The 19,142-nt window shown below is 41.9% G+C and overlaps 1 protein-coding gene across 1 annotated transcript; it reads right to left on the reverse strand.

Annotated features, from left to right (window-relative positions):
- Positions 1-496: 496 nt before the first annotated feature.
- On the reverse strand, positions 497-17,542 carry PKNH_0610000 (conserved Plasmodium protein, unknown function; the record flags this gene model as incomplete). The annotated part of the gene is made up of 11 exons (XM_039113490.1): positions 497-582; positions 853-1,589; positions 1,699-1,955; positions 2,126-2,274; positions 2,421-5,304; positions 5,425-6,423; positions 6,581-8,623; positions 8,755-8,970; positions 9,063-11,333; positions 11,472-16,743; positions 16,890-17,542. The coding sequence occupies 11 exons, from the start codon at positions 17,540-17,542 to the stop codon at positions 497-499; spliced, it is 15,567 nt and encodes a 5,188-aa protein (XP_038969531.1).
- Positions 17,543-19,142: the final 1,600 nt, after the last annotated feature.

Genomic DNA, 19,142 nt, shown 5'->3' on the forward strand with positions numbered 1-19,142 from the left:
GAGTACATGTGTGTGTCTGTCTGTGTTGTGTAATTTTTGTGGTTGACCTCAGCAGGGTTGTACTTCCTATCGTGCTTCTTCCAGTTCCACCTGGGCGTAAACCATGGCCCGTGTTCCTCCTCTGGAGATTCAAAGCATAACTGTGCGCACGCTTATCGCATCGCGGATTAGTGAATTGCCGATCCAACTTGCTTTCACTCCGTGCCTAGTTGGAACAATCCTGCGCAACCAGGTAGCCATCATACAGTAGTTTCATGTGTATGTCACGGGGGGGCATGCGTGGGGGTTAAAAAAAAATTGTCCGAAAAAATGTAACAAAATATATGTTAGAAAAACAATGTCCGGAAAAAATGCCGGGAGAAAAAATGAAAAAAAAAAAAAAAAAAAATATAGCAGAACAAAGCGCGGAAAAATGAAGATTCTCCAAATGAAACTTCCCAAAATGGAGCATCGCACGAGCCAACGAGAAAAGGGGCATTCCCCATCCCGCCGTGCGCTACAATAACATGTGCACTTTGAACTTGTTGTAAATTGTCTTGCTGTATATGCAGGGTATGGGAAGGAAGAAAAGCGTTTTATCATCTGCGGGAGGGGGAGGGTGTAAAGAAATGTTAAGAAATGTTAAGAAAAGGAATATGTCTGCTTTAAGAGTTCATGACTTGATAGTAGCACTACATTGACCACCACAGGCCTTCATCCCCATGTGCCTATTCCAACGGGGGCGTGGTCAATCAATTTAGGAGAGCATTCTAAACAAGTGCCCACGTATACATAACTTGCGTTCACAAAAAAAAAAAAAGAAAAAAGAAAAAAAAAGAAAAAAAAAAAAAAAAAAAAAAAGCAGAGTCTTACGTCTTCTCGTTCTCGGATTGAAAACCATGACGGGGCAATAGAACACAAAATCGTTCCTGTCAAAGGGGTCGTTATTTTTAAAGGCTCTAAAGGCAGAAGTTAATTTATCTGCAGGGTACCCAGATAAGCTCAACCTTTCCATCCCCCCTTCCTCATAACTATCAAGAAGATTGCTTCGTTCTCTTTCGAGTATTTCCCCATTTTGTGCATCCTTTTCATTTTTATTAACACCCCCCTTATCGCCATTCTCGTTGTATAAACCATTCGGATTACTTTTCTCATTTCCTCCATTTTGAACTATCTCACTTTGTTTATTTTTTTTTATCCTTACATAAATGTAGGGAGAGTAGTAATAAAATTGATTTTCCTTCTTGCGGGTGTATTGCCAAAAATCGTTACTTCGATGGATTCTAATGTCTTTTCCTTTTTGTGCAGACAATTCTCCATTAGAGCTATTTACCCTGTCACCTTGGTTCTCCACTTGGGGGGTAGGATCTCCTATTTCCTTTCTTGTGGCCTCCTTGAAGGTGACTTCCTCCTCGTCAACTCCCCCGCCAGACATTACATTATCCTCCTCTCTTCCATCTGCACACACAACTCGCCTGTTTTCCTCGTCACAGATTTTCATGAAAATGTTGTTTCTCTTGTGTATACATTTATGTGTGAAGGGGTGGGAACTAGTCACAAATTCGCCTTTGTATGTTTGTATGGGCATAAGCCAGATGCCATCCTCGTTCCTGCGGGGGGTACGCGGCGGTTCCGTCAGTCGTTTACGCACATGTTTTGTTAGCGGTTTTGCACAGAAATATGCCCGTGTATGTGTCTGCATACACGTCGGCCACCTACCCGCCAATTCCGTCGGAGAACTTGAAGGATACGCTCAGACTGCTCACGGGCACGTTCATGCTCTTCGCATAGCTCAAGTAGACGGAGTAAAAAAAGAGAAGCGGATTCATAAACATTGACACATCGTACACATGTCTTCCTCCTCGCTGATCTGTCCTTATCAGGTTTCGCAAGTAGGTTAGCTTCTTCCTTATGTTCGCAAAGAATTCGCGCAAGTCGTTTTCTCCCCTGGAGAGGGCATCCCACTTCTGAGGTACCTGCAAGGTGAAGGGTGAAGGGTGAAGAGGGATGGTAAATGGTAAAGGGTAATAGTGGAGGAGAAGCGATGATAAACCCAGGGGTAGATGACCAAAACGGAGAGGCTCTTCTCCGAAGCCGAGATGCTCTTCCATCAATGCGCTAATTCCTTTTTTCCGATGCGCCTTACCCTGAAGGTGAGCAAATCCAATACCATGTCCACCAAAGGATAATTCGGCAGGTTGCCCGAGCTAGCCATTTGGATGAGGTATCTAATTTCGGCCTTCATGCTTGTGATGTGCCTCAGCAGGGAATTGTATTCCTCCGTCAGGTACTTCACTGAAAGGGGAAGGCATAGTGGTGTAGGAGGATGACGAAACCAAGACAGGCTAACATTAGGTTGCACACATACAGACAACACAACGCAGTTTCTACACACAGATACAGTAATGGGGAGTCTATCAACTAATCCTGTAAGTACGTACATGTCGATGTGGCGTTGACAGCCTCCCTCATCGATGTGAAGAAGGAAAATTCCTCCAGGTAAAGTAGAATTATCTGAAAGGTGTTTCTCCTGTGGGCCCTATTAACAAACTTCAATTCAGAAAGGAGTATCCTCTCCGTTAGGGTAATTAACTGTGCTCCTTCATACAAGTGTATATTTTTATTCCTTTTAAAAATTTTCTCCGTTAAGTAGAAATTTTTGTATATATACTCAACCATTCCATGTAGCGTCGTTATTGTTGTCGGAATTTGCAAAACATTGCTTATAACGGATGGAGTGTTTCTGCATATTTTGCCGGAGAATAAGTTACATACAAAGGAGTGTAGCATATTCTTCGTTAGTATACATTCAGGGGGAAATAGTAGTTCCACAAATGCCCTCAGGTGGTGAGAGAGGAAATCCCTACATTTGTCTGCGTTTTTTATTTGCGCCTTGTACTTTGCGCGGTCATCCAGGTTCTCTTTAATTGTGGCCTCTTGGTGGTTACCTTCTACCTGACACACCTCTGCGTGATGCCCTCCCTTCTGGACCACTTCACAGAATGCCTCCACCGTTGCAACCATCTCGTTGAGCAAATCCACGTTAACGTTTAGATTTTCCACTGGACCCTGCTCATTCAACAGGGTGAAGAACAAGATGGTAAAGAAAAGACACCTGAAAGTATCCCCGCTGGTGTGGTCTTCCTCTCCTCTTAGTTCCTTCACATCTGTTATGGTACGAACACTCATGGAGATAAGGCAGAAATATAGAAAGTACAGGTACTCCCTTGAGTGGTGTGTGAAGTCGAGGTTAACCACTACTGCGTTCCGTAGCAGGGTAGCAGATAGACTATCCATGCGGTTATAATAAACAAAATATATCTTGTGAGAGTTTTTCTGTATGTACTTCTCGGCTTTGTGAACGTCTTCCCCCTCCCCAATGTCCATCATGATCATGTCATTTTGTTTTGATAACAAGGAGTTTGATGCATTTTTTATGTCTATGTATAGCACATTGTTGTTGCTTAGCATCACCCTCGACAAGGCGAAGCTATGTCTATTTTTTTGCACAAGTAGAACGATCCTGTTTCTTTCTTTGAGAAGAGAATTGAAGTAATCTCCCCGTTGAACGCACTGTATGAAGAATTCACAAGGGTTCATCTCACCACTGTAGGAACTACCATCTACCGTTGTAATATCTTTCACAGATTCCCCTCTGGATCTAACATCTCCCGATGTTTCTCCATCTCTTTTCCCTCCCCCTATAAAACACGCAACATTGCCTCCAACATGAGACGAGACGAAGTGGCACAGATTCTTGTTAACCAATTCTCTGCTAAAATAAATTATTCCACTGAGTTTAACATCTACATACTTCTTAACCGAGAGGATAAACTCCTCCTTTTTAATAATTTTATCGATGATAATTTTGTAAAACAACATGGATGGCCTGTTAAATTCTTTCAATGGAAACGTATCTTCCTTTTTATTCTCTTCACCTGTACCTGTGGATTCGTCCAAATGAGAACTCGTCGTCCTAACATACATGTTCCATATTTTTTTGTTCTTCTTAATATGTTGTAATAATTTTTTGAAGACACATGGCTTTCTCCTTCTCAGTTCTATAAGTTCAGGTAGATAGTAGTCAATGGAATCTTCCTCCCTCCAACCATCAACGTTAACAGATTGTTCGAACTGGTTGTCATCGCTGCTATCGGTGTGGTGGCACACGTGGATTTCTCTCCCTTTCGTAATTTCTCCACTTTTCTCCTTGTCACATTTGGCACTTTTGTCATTCTTCTCATTCGGAACAGGCACCTTCTTATCACCATCATCATGCAACGACTGCTGATGCAGATGCTCCTCCTCACAGAATATCGCCCTCAACTTCCTCTTCTCCATATAAAGCATCTGCAACGATGAGTCAACACATTTCAAAATTTGGCTTTCCCTATTTTTTCTCATCCCATAAACCATTTTTTCTCCCCACCGGTTTCTCTCACCTTTGAAAGATTCATTCCTTCTATCGCACTGTACTTCCTGGGTTTGGCAATCCCCATGGTAGTATTCCTCACCTAACTCATTATCCACCAAGCCAAAGTTCTCATCGCATATGCTACTCATATCGACGGAGGAACTATCCCACACATCACTCAACCAGTTCTCTTCGTCATTCTGCAAAATGTCTTCCACCCCCTGAGAGGTACACTTTTCGCGTTGAAAGGAAGACAACCCCTCATTTGAGATGCTCCCAAATGAAGTGTCTGCATTTCGAATATAAGTATCCCCCGGCGTAAGTGAATTGTGGCTATTCTCACCAGGACAGACCGTTTCTGTGGGTGTAACATCCCTTTTCCGCTTCTCCCCAATGGAAGCAAGTACCCGTTTCTCCCACTCCTTGTTGTAGCATCGAAAAAATAAAAATATTTCCTTCCACTTGATCGCTTTGTAATGATATACATCTAAGTACATGCTAAGCAAAAAATTTAGCAACAGGGTATGTTTACTATCGATGAAGGACAAAATGTGAAAATAAAAGAAGTTTAGCACATACGCTTCGACATCTTTGCTCTCTCCTCCGTTGCCCCTTCCTCCCTTGAATAGATTAATTCCCAGTTTAATCATTTTTACGAAGTTGCAAGGAGGGAATTTGTATTTTTCTTCCATCATGCCGAGGGACTGTGTTAGAAGATAGGCCACGTAGGTTAGGACGACTAGTCGTTCGGTAGAAGTGTTTGATTCATCCTCTTCCTTTGGTACACTTTTCTCTTTCCCTTGTGAGTCTTCCGATTGGCTCTTATGCGTATCTTCTTGGTGACGATCCTTGGCATTTTCATCCTTCCCGTTTGTTGCCTTTTCAAGCAGGTTGGACGCTCGGCACATGATCTGAAGTATTCGAACGTAATACAGGGGAATTGTACTAACCACGAAAGAGAAAACATGATACGATGCATACACACAGGTAATGGTGTGCACACATTTCATCGGATTAACGCATGAAGTTACCTTCTCCTCGTGTAGGGCCCTTAGCACCGATGGGAACTCCCCAGCCGGCTGTCTTCTCGCATCCTTGTCGTAATAGTAAGCAAATAGGTTAAGTAGATTCCTCTTCTTATAGTCGCAGAGGATGATGTGGTGATCCTCTCTAATCTTCGTGAAGTCAATCTCTTCTTGAGATTCGGTAAAAATGTATACAACTCCAGATCCATCTGTGTCTTCGTTCACAAGTGAATAAATAATATCATCCACGTTTTTAAATAGAATGTTAAAACCCCTGTTTCGGTAGCTCCTTATTCTGTTTGTGATGCTCGCGAGAGGAACCTCTTTGTCTGGGCGATTCTTCTCGTCGGGGCAGTTCTTCTCGTCGTGTTGGTTCGCGTCTGTGTTGTGTCCTTGCTCCGTCAGAAGTTGCTCCTCCAATAGGGGAGCTATCTCTTCGCAGTCCCCGCCCACGGAGTTAATCTCCCAACCGGAATGCCACTTCACGTAGACGTACTTTTCCTTCTGGCTTCGGAACTTCTTAAGAAGGTACTTCTTCATCTGTTGAAAAGGGTCGATGCATATGATTATCTTCTCCTGTAGAACATCGAGCAGATGACAATTAAACATGAGCATGTGGTCCCAACAGAGATGAAGCTTCTCATATTCCTTTATAAATGTGGGGGGTAGATAGTTTTCTAGGTTGAGTGCACTCCGTGGGGTCAGGCCACCCCAGCTGGGTCGACACCAGTGGGGTTCTTCAGGGTGTTCCATCTGCCAGGTTTGCCATGTTTGCCATGTTTGCCATGTTTCCAATGTTTGCCCCGTGAGTTCCACCCCTGGCGCGCCGAGACTCATGCGCCTGTACTTCTCCCTCTCCTTCATCAGCAATTTTACGAATTTCTTTTTCTCCCTCGATTCCATGGCAGAGCAGTAGGTGAAGAGCACGCTCTTCAGCGGAAGGAGGATATGTGTCTTTCGTTCGATTTCTTCCTTCGTCTCTTGGTCAATGGAGAGCAGATCCTCCTGCGTGTGTGTGTGGAGAAAACAAGCGGGTTATCACCAAACGGATATTACTAATCGGATGAACGGTTAACCGGCTAACCGGCTAACCGACTAACAGACCAACCGACCAATCGAACAACCCACCAAATGGGTAGCGGAAGCTGTGGGGCCCTCTTACCAGTAGATCGCGCACATCGGGGGGAACCGCGCCTACCATGGCCTTCCTCAGTTCCCCCTGCAAGACACAAATATCCTGCTTCAACTGGATCACCTCCTTCCGTTGCATCATAAGAGAATCCCTCTTCTTCACATACTCATTAATCGAAACGATAAAATCATTTAAAATATTAACGAACTTATAGTTCAGGAACCTTTCTACATTGGATACATTTTCGTACTTGAGGATGAGACTCTTGGTAACTGAATCTATGGCTACCTTTTTTATTTGATGAAAAAAGAACCCATAATGGAAGGAACTTTGAATGTGATCCTCGTCATTTCTTTGTCCAATGTACAGGTACACGATTTTCAAGAACCCGCCATATCTGTTTTCATTTTCATGCTTGAAGTGATTAAATTCTTCCTTGGTAATTTTTTTCAAGTTATTTTTTGCCTTATATATTTTCTCTTTGTATTCTTTCAATACGTTTTCCACGTGGTTGTTCATGATATCCATCTCATTCTGCTTCTTCCTAATTTTGTTTTCTATCTGATAAATTAATGTGTGTGTTTCTTCATTCGGCTTGATCAACTGGTTAATGAACTTTTTGCATTTTTCTCTTTTGTCCTGCAACGGGTTCACTTCGTTCATTTTCAGTGTGGTGTACACTTGGTGTGTTCTCTTTACAAATATAGTTGCGTCGAATTGTGAACTAGCCTTCCTCCAATGAAATGAATTCTCCCGAACAGAGCAATCATCCCATTGATGGTGGTAGATGCCCTGGTTGGCTAGGAGCCCATTCAAACTTCCACTGATTCTAGTGAGGAAACGAACTTCCAGAGGAATCTCCACATCTGAGATAGATGCAGGGACGAACCCACACTGTGGCTCACTGGGGAAGTGGTACGTAGGTCTTCCTTTCACGTAGTTGTAAAGAGGCAACGATAAGTTAAACAGAAAGATTTTACTCTCCTCAAAATTAAAAAAATTTAAGTGGACAACGTGGAATGATTTAAAGAAATGTACAAACCGAGAAGAGTTCGTCTGATAAAACTCCCGATAAGAATTCGTGTAGAAGATAAAATTATTCCTATTTAGGAGCATCGGAGCGATGTAGTTTTCCATATTTCCTTCTATGTGTACTTGTTTGTGCTTTATTAGGTTAACTATATCTAAGTAGTAATGGTTTGTGAAGTCTTCGTAAAGCCTATCGAGGGCTCCATTGTGCAGTACGTTGTCCATAAGATCCAAATACTCCTCACTGCGAGGGAAGGGCCCCAGGAAAATGTTTCTCCCGTGTGCACCCAAAATAGATCCTTCAATGTTTGGATTCCCCCTTAATTCCACTTCCAAGTTTTCATTATTAACAACTTCACTCTCTTCAAGTAGGCACTTCACAGTGTGACGGTAAGCCTCCTGCAGTTTCCCTCTAGTAAAATCCAAGTCATCCGATAAAAAGATACAACGGTCATTTTGGTATGCACAATAAATGGAGATAATATTTCGTATTAGATCCTCCTGTTCATTCAAAAAAATTATATTGCTTCTTCTTAAGAGGAGAAAAGAATTAATCATCAACACCATCCTTACGACATCATGGTAGAAGCATTCAACATTTTTATCCTCAAAAAATCTACTTACGAAACGAAGATTTATTTTTCCATCTGGATTATTAAAAAGGTTGGATTCTACCTGAACAGTCATCTTATTTTCTTGTCTACTTAAGAAGAACCCATTACTTTTCTGTAAAATATATTTACCAAAATGAGTGGTGAAGGATTGCTCAATGATTTGTGTACACTGCTGAATCTGTGCATGTGAAATGACATCGGTGCAGAAGATACGATACAAATCCTCTTTGAAGAATATCAATATTTCATTAATGTTGCTTGTGATTTCCTTGTCGCACAGGAGAAGGCGATTGATCAGGTAGTTCATTCTGCTTGTGTGCAGGTACAGTGTGTCTTGTTCTCCCCTTGCTCTTCCCATGACACCTTGGAATATATCCAGAATACACTTAATGAAATTGTTGCATTCGGTTATCACCTCTTCGCAGAAGTTCTGTGGGGATGAGGGGTAATAAGTGATCATTACCTGTAAGGCGGTTTTACTAATCAGGTGAAGGAATTTGTAACGGTGTTTCCTTCCAACTGCACCATTACACGAACACCAGAACCGGTGCATGAACTTACATATTTCAGGAAGAGTGTCTCAATAATACTTGAGTAGACGCTTTCGATATCCCGGGTTTCCATCTCCCCTACATTCAGTATGAATAATCGTCGGTGCATCCTTTCCAAGTTGTTACAATCTTCCTGTGTACGCATGGCGTGTTCACTGTTAAGGGTACAAAAGATTCTTCGACGTGGTAGGGATACATTGGTTGCAAGCTCCTGGTCGAAGAAAGCCTGTGTTAGGGGAAAGTATGCAGAAGGTTGTGCAGATAAAAAGGCATCTACCAATCCATGTGCACCGGTGCGTGGACATGCAGTAGACTTACATTGTTCTTAGAGAGGGCGTAGAGAAACTCCATGGTGAGACGAGAATGCCCGCCCAGACAATTAATGTCGTCGATAAATATCGTCACGTCGTCCTGCACTGAGCCCCTGGAGAGGTCGAAGGAGCGATGCAACTTATTCACAATTCGGTTGTACCGAAATAGTGCGTTGAAACGGAAGGTAAAGTTGTGAAGCTTCGGGTTCTTCTGCTCATCCGAATTCAAGTGGTTATAAATGCACATGGATTTAGCTAAGTTAGACCCACCCATCAGAACAAGAGGCATACGTAAGTAGGAAGAAATTTTTATAAGGTACTTCATACATAGAATGTTGGGGTCTTCGAAGAGGAAGTAGCTATCATTGATGAATAGAGCCTTGTCCACTAGATCCATCTTACTTATGTGTATACTTTCCTTTGAAAACATTTTTTCGTGTCTCATGATTTTGTTCGTTTCTGCATTGTAGTGTAGATGAACAAATGAACTGTTCCTTGGTATTATAGAGATGTTGTTGATGTGCTTAAAAATGAACCCCTCAAATTGGGTTCTGAATTGTTTATCCATCAAGGATGTAAACGCATAGACAAAGCTTATGGTGGTTATATTGTTCAAGTGGTTATCCAGGATTTTTTTTTCCACCCCTTTTTTCTCCTTGAGTGTTGTTATGAAGTAATCCACGAACTGTACAAAGTGGCTGATTAGGGTATTCACGTGGACACTCACTTGGATCCTTCCCTTGTGGAGAAAATGGATGATACCATCATCTTTCCTTACGCCATCATAGCCTTCCTCATCAGATTCCTCCTCCACTTCTTCAGCGTTCTCAACAGATCTTGCTCCTTCCTCCTTAAGCACATGACAGTTGTCATCACGATATTGATGTCTACCGATCTCCCCATCGTTATTTCCACTCAATCTTCCGGGAATTTCTCCCCCATGTGTAACAAACGAGGAAGAAGAGAGACGCTTCTCACCAGGGGTTCTCTCAAATGGGTTCTTCTTCTTACCATTCCTTCCATAGAACTTAAATTTGCTACTACCTTCATTCTTTCTGTGCTTTTTAAAAAAGTTCATTGCCTCGATAAACAAATCCTCAAACACCTTGATGATTTTTTTCTTGGCAGACTTGTAAGTTTTTATTCTCTCCACTGCATGCGTGATGAATGGGAGGAAGGGAACGGTGTGTCTCACTTGCACGTGGTGGTACTTTCCTATCAGGTTAGGAGGCATTTTTGTTAATTCCTCTGGCATGAATACATAACAGTAGTTCTTGCAGTCGTCTTCTTCTTTGTTCATTTGACTTAGGAGATTCTTCTTCATCGTGTGGCTGATAATGCTCTCCATGAACGTACTGTCACGTACGTTGATGGCAAGTATGTGTACTCTGTTATTCTTCTGAACAAAATTTCCAGCCCACTGATTATATCGATTAACCTCTTTCCTTTCATCTGTGCATGTGTGTTCTGTTTTTTTTTTGGTCTTTCTTCCAAATTTGTTGGTGTACATCTGGGCGTTTTTCATCTGAAGAGATGCTTCACCAGAGTTTTCCCCTCCATTAACTTCTGCTCCTTCCATTTGAATGAATTGCTTACCTGAATCTTTCTTCTCCTCGCCCACAGAGATACCCTTTCCATTTCGACCAAACACAAACTTGAGGCAATCCCCATCTTCACAATAACTCAAGTTGATGTTCTCCAAAGTACAATTATTATAGGCCCCCTGTTCTACCATCTCCAAACGGTTAATCAAAGTAGCCATAACATGGACGATAGTATTCCTTCCAGAATACCTCTCTCCCATCAGAAGAATGTTTGTTATTTTTCTCTGCTCGCACTTCATCTGATCACTTTTGCGAAAGCTAAAATAATTCAATAGTTTATACAGTTGTAAAGATTTCTCCACTTGATATTTCATGAAGTTCATTTTTTTTTCCACCATCAAGTTAGTTATTATGTGGGTTATTTGTTGATCCAACGAGGTTCCATTGTGACACGTTTTTTCACTAGACTCTTCCACTGAGTACAGTTCTTGTTGGTCTGCTTCATCCTTCTTGTCTACCCAGGCGAGTAGCCGGTCTCTCCACTCCTTCGGGATGTTAAATAGTGGACAAATATCTTTTGCCAGTTCTCTCCATTTGGATCCATGAACAAAAGAAGAGATGTGCTTGATGATTCCCTTGGCTACGGTGTACTCTTCGCATGGGTTCTTCTCACGTCTAGCCATCTTTACCGCGCGGAGCAATGTCTTTTCGTCCAGGTGCGACTTCAGAGAATCCTGTGGTGAGTTGGTGGTAAGAGGATGGTTCAAATGGATAATTAGAAGATGAAAAGGGGAATTCTTTTCGGTGCAGGTTGATTAATCAAACTGTTGGCGCTGCTTTAACAAGGGAAATGCCTCGATCGATTTTCTTACGTGTTGCTTCAAATACTGGAAAGCCATATATGTCGCGGAGGCCAAGGTATATGCCCTACTGGGCCCGGACGAGAGGAAGACAAGGAAGAGAACTGTAAATGAAAAAGGCTTGGCGGGGTTGTGCAACGAAAATGAGAAATGGATCCTGGTCAATGGGGTTAGTGAACGCCCTTCTGAGTAGTACTCTTCAAAGGGAAGGAATTGATCTGATAGAGATATGTACATAAGGTTCTTTTTGCTGAGATTGAATTCGCTTCCGTTAATTTTTATGGACTTCATTTTATTCACCAAATGGTTTCTAATATTGGCTAGCTGCTCATTTAATACGGCTAGAACCTCAGGTCTGTACGCATCTACTTGGTGAAGAAAAACGGATACATTGGAGCACAAGCTACACGATATGTAATTCAACAGATCCGATTTGTTCACCCCCTTGTTGTTAATTAATATGTAGTGAAATCCTAGCAGAGTGGAGAAATTCTTTGAGTGACTGATCCCGTAGATGCAGCTCGACGGTAATACAATGAACCCGTTTTGAATATATTTGTAAAAAAAGAACCCATAACTTTTTTCGTGATAAAAAATATCCATTGTGTAATTCTGATTTTCTAAAAGTTCATACTTATACTTTATACTCTGATTAAAAAAACGGATGCGGTACATCTCTTTGTCCAGGTCGTGCTTCACCTGTTCCAGGTAACCATAAGTGCAGTTTCCTCTGATAGCGCCACTGCTCTGTTCGTTTAGAAATACTTGCAACTTATCACGCATCTGAGCGAAGGAGGTGAAGATAAATGTCCATCCTTTATTGTTCTGTAGTGATTGGATATTATTTGTCTGTCCCTCATGTTGATCATCCTGCAGGGGAATACTCTCCTCCACATATGCATCATCTTCGCTTCTCCCCTTGGCGAGGATGCCCGCCATTCGACGCAGGTTCTCCGTGAGGAGGTAGATTACGTACTTGCTCTTCTGCGCGTCGTGAACGAAGCCCTCCCAGATGTGCGTAAAATACACATTGATGAAGATGAAGAGCTGCTGTAAATTTTTTATGTGCCAGAAAAGGAGGTAGGTGTCTTCCTTCAAGGGAGCCAAGAATTCCTTCCTGTCAACATATCCATGGATACTTCTCATCACAGAATTTTTAATTTCGTTCTTTATCTCATTTAGCAAAAACTCAATCTTCTTATATTTTATCTCTTCCCTGAATAGAACCCGTTCGTTGTCGGAAGTTATGATCCCGCAGATGGAATCATTTTGAAAAATAAATTTCTTCACAGATGGGAATAACATATGCACGTATCTGTTCAGACATTTTAAATCCTTTATATTTAAATAGACATCTAAGAATTCCTCATCCGTTAGTAGGAAGAAGGTGTACCATTCGCTTCGTCGTTGTAAAGTATATCGTTCCACCTCTTTCTGAATGGTTCTTAGTTCTCTTTCTGTTTTTTCAAAATCCTCCACATCGTATGCTTTTTCTAAATGTTTCATTATCTGTGGATAGATGAAAAAATCTTCACACATCTGCTTGTACTTTCCTACAATGGAGGATAATTGGTCCGTTTTTAGAGCCTTCTTGAGTTCGCTATTTTTATGCTTGGCTAGGTCAAGATAGCATCTCTGTATTCTATTAATAATTTTTAAAACGTTCGTGAAATTCCTTATCTGAGTGGAGAGCTTATACAGTTCTGGGTAGATATGTTCACTGAAGGCATCGTTTTGAAGGACCAACAAGTGTGCAAGTGTTCCATTCAAATTTTGTAACAACTCCGCCACGTTGTTTACGAAGTATACCTTCTTGTTCACAAGGTTGACATCTACTTTGTTCTTCCTTAAGTCTCCTCTCAGCCTCTCCATCTCTTCGTTTATTTTTTTTTCCTTTTCATATTCCATGTAGATGTTCTCTAGGTCGGGTATTCTGTTGGCGAAGTGTAGGTGGAGCAGTTCTCTAAGCTCAATTTGCTCCTGAACCTCTGTCAGCGGTTCCTGCCGGGGGTGCCTATCCCCATCAAGGTTAACATCATGACGACTAGAACGATCAGTGCTAATGTCACCACAGCCATCTAAGTCGACCCCGCGCATGCTCACCCACGCTACATCCTCATGCACGGTACCCCCCTTGGCGCCATTCAACACAGCCACCGCCCGGTTGAAATACATCTGGCTCCCTCGCACCGAGTCCAGTAACCTCAGAACACGAAGTGCACTCTCATAGGTTCTGTGGAATCTACTACATCGCTCGTAAAAATCTCCGTTCACAAAATTCTTGTTGATCCTCTTGAAATACAAATCTATGGAAGCTATTTCAGATGACACACACTGTACATCTAGACGAAAAATTTTTTCTCCTCGATATTTCTCGTTACAACAAAGGTACTTGTAGTAGGTATAAATGGCAAGACTGTTATTCAAGAACATATTTTTTAGCAAACTAAAATTCACAAATGCATTTTTTTTCTTCTTTAAAACTTTCTGATAGAAGATGTATTTGTCTACATCCTTCTTTACCTCCAGAATTTTTCTCCTCAGAAATTCAAGCAACTCAAATATGTAACAACGTTCTTTTGTCTGTTCATCCAGAATGAGGATTTCATCGTCCGGGCCAATCTGGAAGAGGGGATCAACAGCTCCATCTGAATCAATCCCTTTTCCTGTTCCTTCTGCAGAGTAGTACTGTTCGTGAATATCCCCTATAGGAGTTACACATCGGAGAAGGTTCTCCATCTCTTCTAGTGTATGGACAAAGTTGAAGTGGATGAGGTTACCCTTGACGATGCTTAAGATTCTCTGGATATTTTGCTCCACTTTACCGATTTCGATGGTTAGGTCTCTAAAGAGATTGCTAAATTCTATATCGTAATTTTTTTCCTTGTGAAGGATGCTTTTCATGGAATTCATTTTCTGGTTAATATGGAAGATCTTGGTGGTGTAGTTCCCACTCATGCTTATGTAGTATTTTTTGAAAAGTAGAAAAAGGGATGATATGGATTCTACGTTTTCTTCTATGCTCACAAGTTCATTCACAAACTTGTTCGTGAAGGTGATGTACTCAACGAGTTCATTAATGGTGGAAGGAATATTATTTATGAGGTTGAAGGATTTGTCCAGTTTACTCGTCAACTCCTCTATCGTTTGGTTGCTCAACGATGGTAGGTAACTGATGAGGTGGTTCCACTTACTCTTGATGTTATTCAACAGGTTATCGATCAGGTGTGCATTATCCACCTTAAACAAATGTATCTGTATGTGTTTATCCATCCGTTTCACTTTGTTTTCCAGCTCCTTAAATGATATAAAAAGTTGAGAAATCGACTGTGTGTTCATAATATCTATCTGATCCACTTGGATCTGGTCATTCTTGTTGTGCAGTTGGATGATTTCCTCAAATTCGCTACAAGATTCCACCATCGAGTTGTACATTATTTTCATCTTCTCCTTGAGTTCCTCATCCAAATCCTGAATTACTTCATCTGCACCAATGGCATCGGCGAAACGTGTGGTGGGTAGTGCTTCACGGGGTAAAACTCGATAAGGTATCAATTCATGTATTTGTGATTCATCCATGTGCTGTGCATCTGCTTTCGCTGCGCTTGACCGATCATTACTCATCAGTAGTGTTTTATCAAGGGCAGTTCCCGGATCCTCCTCCCTACCCCCTCTAAAAATTACACTGTCTACGAAAATCTCATTCGCGAAGAACTCCCTTATCTTGTAATAATTAAAGAACTCCTCCCGCATGCATATATTTTCAATACCCGTATAGAAACTCTCCATCAGAGTATTTATTAGTAGGTTGCAATCTGGTGTTATTTTCAAATGATATTTTTCTACATGTAGAACAACGCTGAAAAGACACACTTCATTTTTCGTTTTATTTCTTGCACTGTTGCTTCTGCTATACATGGTATTTATATTAATTCCTACGTTTTTATTGTCTGACTGGATATTCCTTTCTTTGTTTTCCACCTTAATTAACCTGTATGGTGTACCATCCTTGTTGATTATTTTTTTGGGGCTATTCCTTCCTCTTGTTTTTCCCACCATGGATTCGTTAACCCTACCACTGCCACCAGATTCTCCCGTTTGAGCATAGGGAGAGTAAACCGCTCCACTGACTTGTCTCATCAGAGAGGATCCACCATTGGTGAGTCCTTTCGTTACGCTAAATGGAGTAGAGGTATCTGTATTGATTCTGTTATTATTCTCGACATCCCCTTCCTGGGCGGGTCTATCTTCTCCATTTTGATCCTCCTCGAAATAGTTGTTGAGTATCCCCAGGAAATAGTTGTACGTCTGCATGATGATGCCCCTGAGGGTGTCGTCGCAGAGGTATTGACACAACTGTATGAAGTGCTTTATGTAGACGCAGTAGCAGCTACTCAGTGCGATTTTGTTGTAATACACGTCGATGTCGACTTCGGCGTTGCCATTGACCTTTGCATTGGCCTTTGCGTTCATCTTTGCATTCATCTTTGCGTTCATCTTTGCATTCATCTTTGCATTCATCTTTGCGTTCATCTTTGCATTCATCTTTGCATTCATCTTTGCATTCATCTTTGCATTCATCTTCGCACGAGCGTTGATGGTGTCCGGTTTTCCGCTCTTCGTGTGCCCCTCGGTAGAGGCTTTCACCCCCTTCAAACGGATCGATCCGTTTTGCATAACCGTACTTAGCATTCCCTTCTGTGTGACTCCACTTGGCACTGCTACGATGGGTCCACCTTCCACCTGTGCGGAACCTCCCTGCACAATGCCATTTATCTTTAAAAACCCATTGAGAGCCTTCAAGCTGTACTCACAGATAATCGTAGCAATATGATTGAGCTTGCCCTTAATGAAGTTATCGAACTTTGGGAAATACTCTCCTTGGAAATTCTTAAATTGCTCCAAGCTCATGTTGGTAATGTTTGTATCGATCAGTCTGTACTCTCTCACCTCGTCCAAAATAGTTTGTATCTCTATGAACCCTTTCAGGAAGTGCTCATTCAAGAAGAGCAAGTTCTCCTTTATATATTTTTTCTTTCTGCTAAATTTCGACGACTTAATCATATTCTTCAGGAGAAAAAAATATTTGTACAATTGGAATTTCCTTACGAACTTCAAGCTGAGGGCACTCTTAAGGAGAGTTATGTGGTCCTTCCATTCGTTCAGTTCGTAGAAGGTCGTTTCGTTTTTTTCGTTCGTCATCACTCCGCTCAGCGATATGGACATGACACCTTCTTCCTTCTTCGATCCGCAGGGAACCTTCTCGTACCCCCCTTCGGCCAGGCTGCGACGGGAATAACAGAAGGGGCAAAGTGGAATTAAAACGAGAAGGCGTCTAAAGAACTGGAAAAGGGGGATATGTGGCCAAACAAAACGAGGCAATGTGCCTGACGAGCCACGGAGCCATGAAGACACAACCCCCTCACTCACCTCCGCACATAGATAAACTCGTTGGTCCTCATGTTGTTCTTCACAAAGTCAATCAGTTCTATATGGGTAGACCACTTGTCCACCACGCTAAAACTCGCCTCCACGATATCTAGTTTTTTTTTAAATGCACCCTCTTGCCCACACTTCGGCATTTTCTTCTCGCTTTTCCCACCAAGGGGGAGAAGCACCGACCCCTTGGCGACCTCTCCCTGGGCTGTATGTGCCACTGCTAAAGTAGGTGCAGAACCTGATGTTGATTCTGCGGATGATGCCACAGAACATTTCTTCGCTAGCCCCACCTCTCCTTCATCTGTTGCACCAAGTGCCCCATTTTTTTGTTGCGTTCCCTTCTTCCTGCTCCCTACAACTTTTTCCTCCTTCACAGGGACGTGGTCTTTCAAAATATCATCTATCTCCAGCAGAGCGTTCATTTCCTTCTTCTTCTTGGCGCCTCCAAATGATTTATTAATTGGATCATTTGCTACCCCCCATTGGTCGTTTGTTCCACTTTTCCTACTGCTCCCGAATATCTCTCCTATGGTTCTTCTCATTGCACCAGAGCCTATAGCCCCTTTGTCTTCCTCATTTGGTGATCCATGTCCAGTGTTACTAAACTTAACGAACAGATTTTTCTTCAACGATGAGTAGTTCATTGTGAATTTCTGTTGTTGTTGCTAACACGGGTATGTATTCAGTTTGAGGAGAGTAAAAATATTTAGAATCCTTGGAATCCTTGCGCATTTCCCCGCGACTGCACATATACGTGTAGCCATACGGTTGATTGCGCGAGGTTCCAGCATGTTTGCGAATGCCATGAACATGCACATTCGCTCCTACATGTGAGAATTCAGATAAATTGTTTTTTCATCTTGTGCCATTAGTTCGACAAACAAAAGGGAAGGAATGATCCGCAATGGAAATTCTAAGAAGTGTTTCTTTCTTTTTTTTTTTTTTTTTTTTTTTTTTTTTCCTTAACTTTAGACAAGATACTAGGGGATCTACCTTCCCGACGGGTCCTATTTTTTTTTTTTTTTTTTTTTTTTTTTTCTCGCCTATGTGTGTAGACCACTAACGCTACACGGATTCAAAAAATTACGCTCACCAAAACGCATACCATGGTGGAGAGGGATACGCATCTTTACACTGACATGTATTAATGGAACTGAAAGGTGCAGAATGTTGGGACCGCTTCTTCTCAGCAGAAGGTTCCTCCCCTTCTGTTGAATCACACATGATGTGGAAAGTGCTAAACTGGAAATGGATGAATTACTCAACACGGAAGAACCGTCTTATGCGTAAGGGGGTAGATGTGAATGGAAAACAAACCTTCCTCCAATAATTTTTTCCTTCCGATAATTAATTGTCTATACAAGGCACAGCTATCACATTTTCCCCCGGCTTGTACATACTTTCCTTTTTTTTTCTCCCTTATATGGAGTCCAGTTAAATATGGCTCTAAGGAAGGGGCACACAGAGGGAGGGGGTAATACATACCCCCAACCCCTTCTGGGAGGGGGGGGAGGGACATTTGTTCACATTCTCTTCACTGTAACGGAAGAATTGGGAGTCGTGTTATTCCGGTGACAAGATAATTGGAGAGTCCACCTGCACGATGCTATACTCCTTTATGCACATGTACGTAAACCGCAACTTCACAATTGGTGAACTTCTTTTTTATGACAAAATCGGCCACTCTCCGTGAGTATTATTTTCACAAAGGTAGCTTTTCAACGGGTTGGAAAATAGGCCAACGTTTTGGTAAAGCCGGGGGTGCGTAGGCGGAGCGGGTTCTCATCTCTGTGCACAAAAGCTATCGCCTGTGGTGGATTCGCATTACTAAGCAATATTGCTATGCTATATAAAGGAAAAAAAAAAAAAAAAATAATAATAAAATAAAAAAAAAAGGGAAAAGGAAAAGGCAAAAAGAAAAAGCAGTACTATTTATCATCGAAAGTTTACAAAAAAAAATAGCAGAGCAAAATGAGCAACCCTGTTTGTTGCACCTGCTCCCCCTTTGAAGAATTCCCACACCCCTGTTAATACAGAAAAGCGCTTCGAAGGAAGAAAAGAAACGTGACGGGCTTCCTCCCTAAGGGATATGATCAAAGCTTATACGGCCAAACTGCCAAAGCAGAGGCACATCGATAAAGACGTTCGCTCCTTCTCCAAATTCACTAGTGCGCATTTTAGTGGTACCCCCCTGGTTATTCCCTCGACTGTACTGCGCACACCCGCATTAACACGACAACGCTG

Source organism: Plasmodium knowlesi (assembly GCF_000006355.2).
Source record: "Plasmodium knowlesi strain H genome assembly, chromosome: 6".
Lineage (NCBI taxonomy): Eukaryota > Apicomplexa > Aconoidasida > Haemosporida > Plasmodiidae > Plasmodium > Plasmodium knowlesi.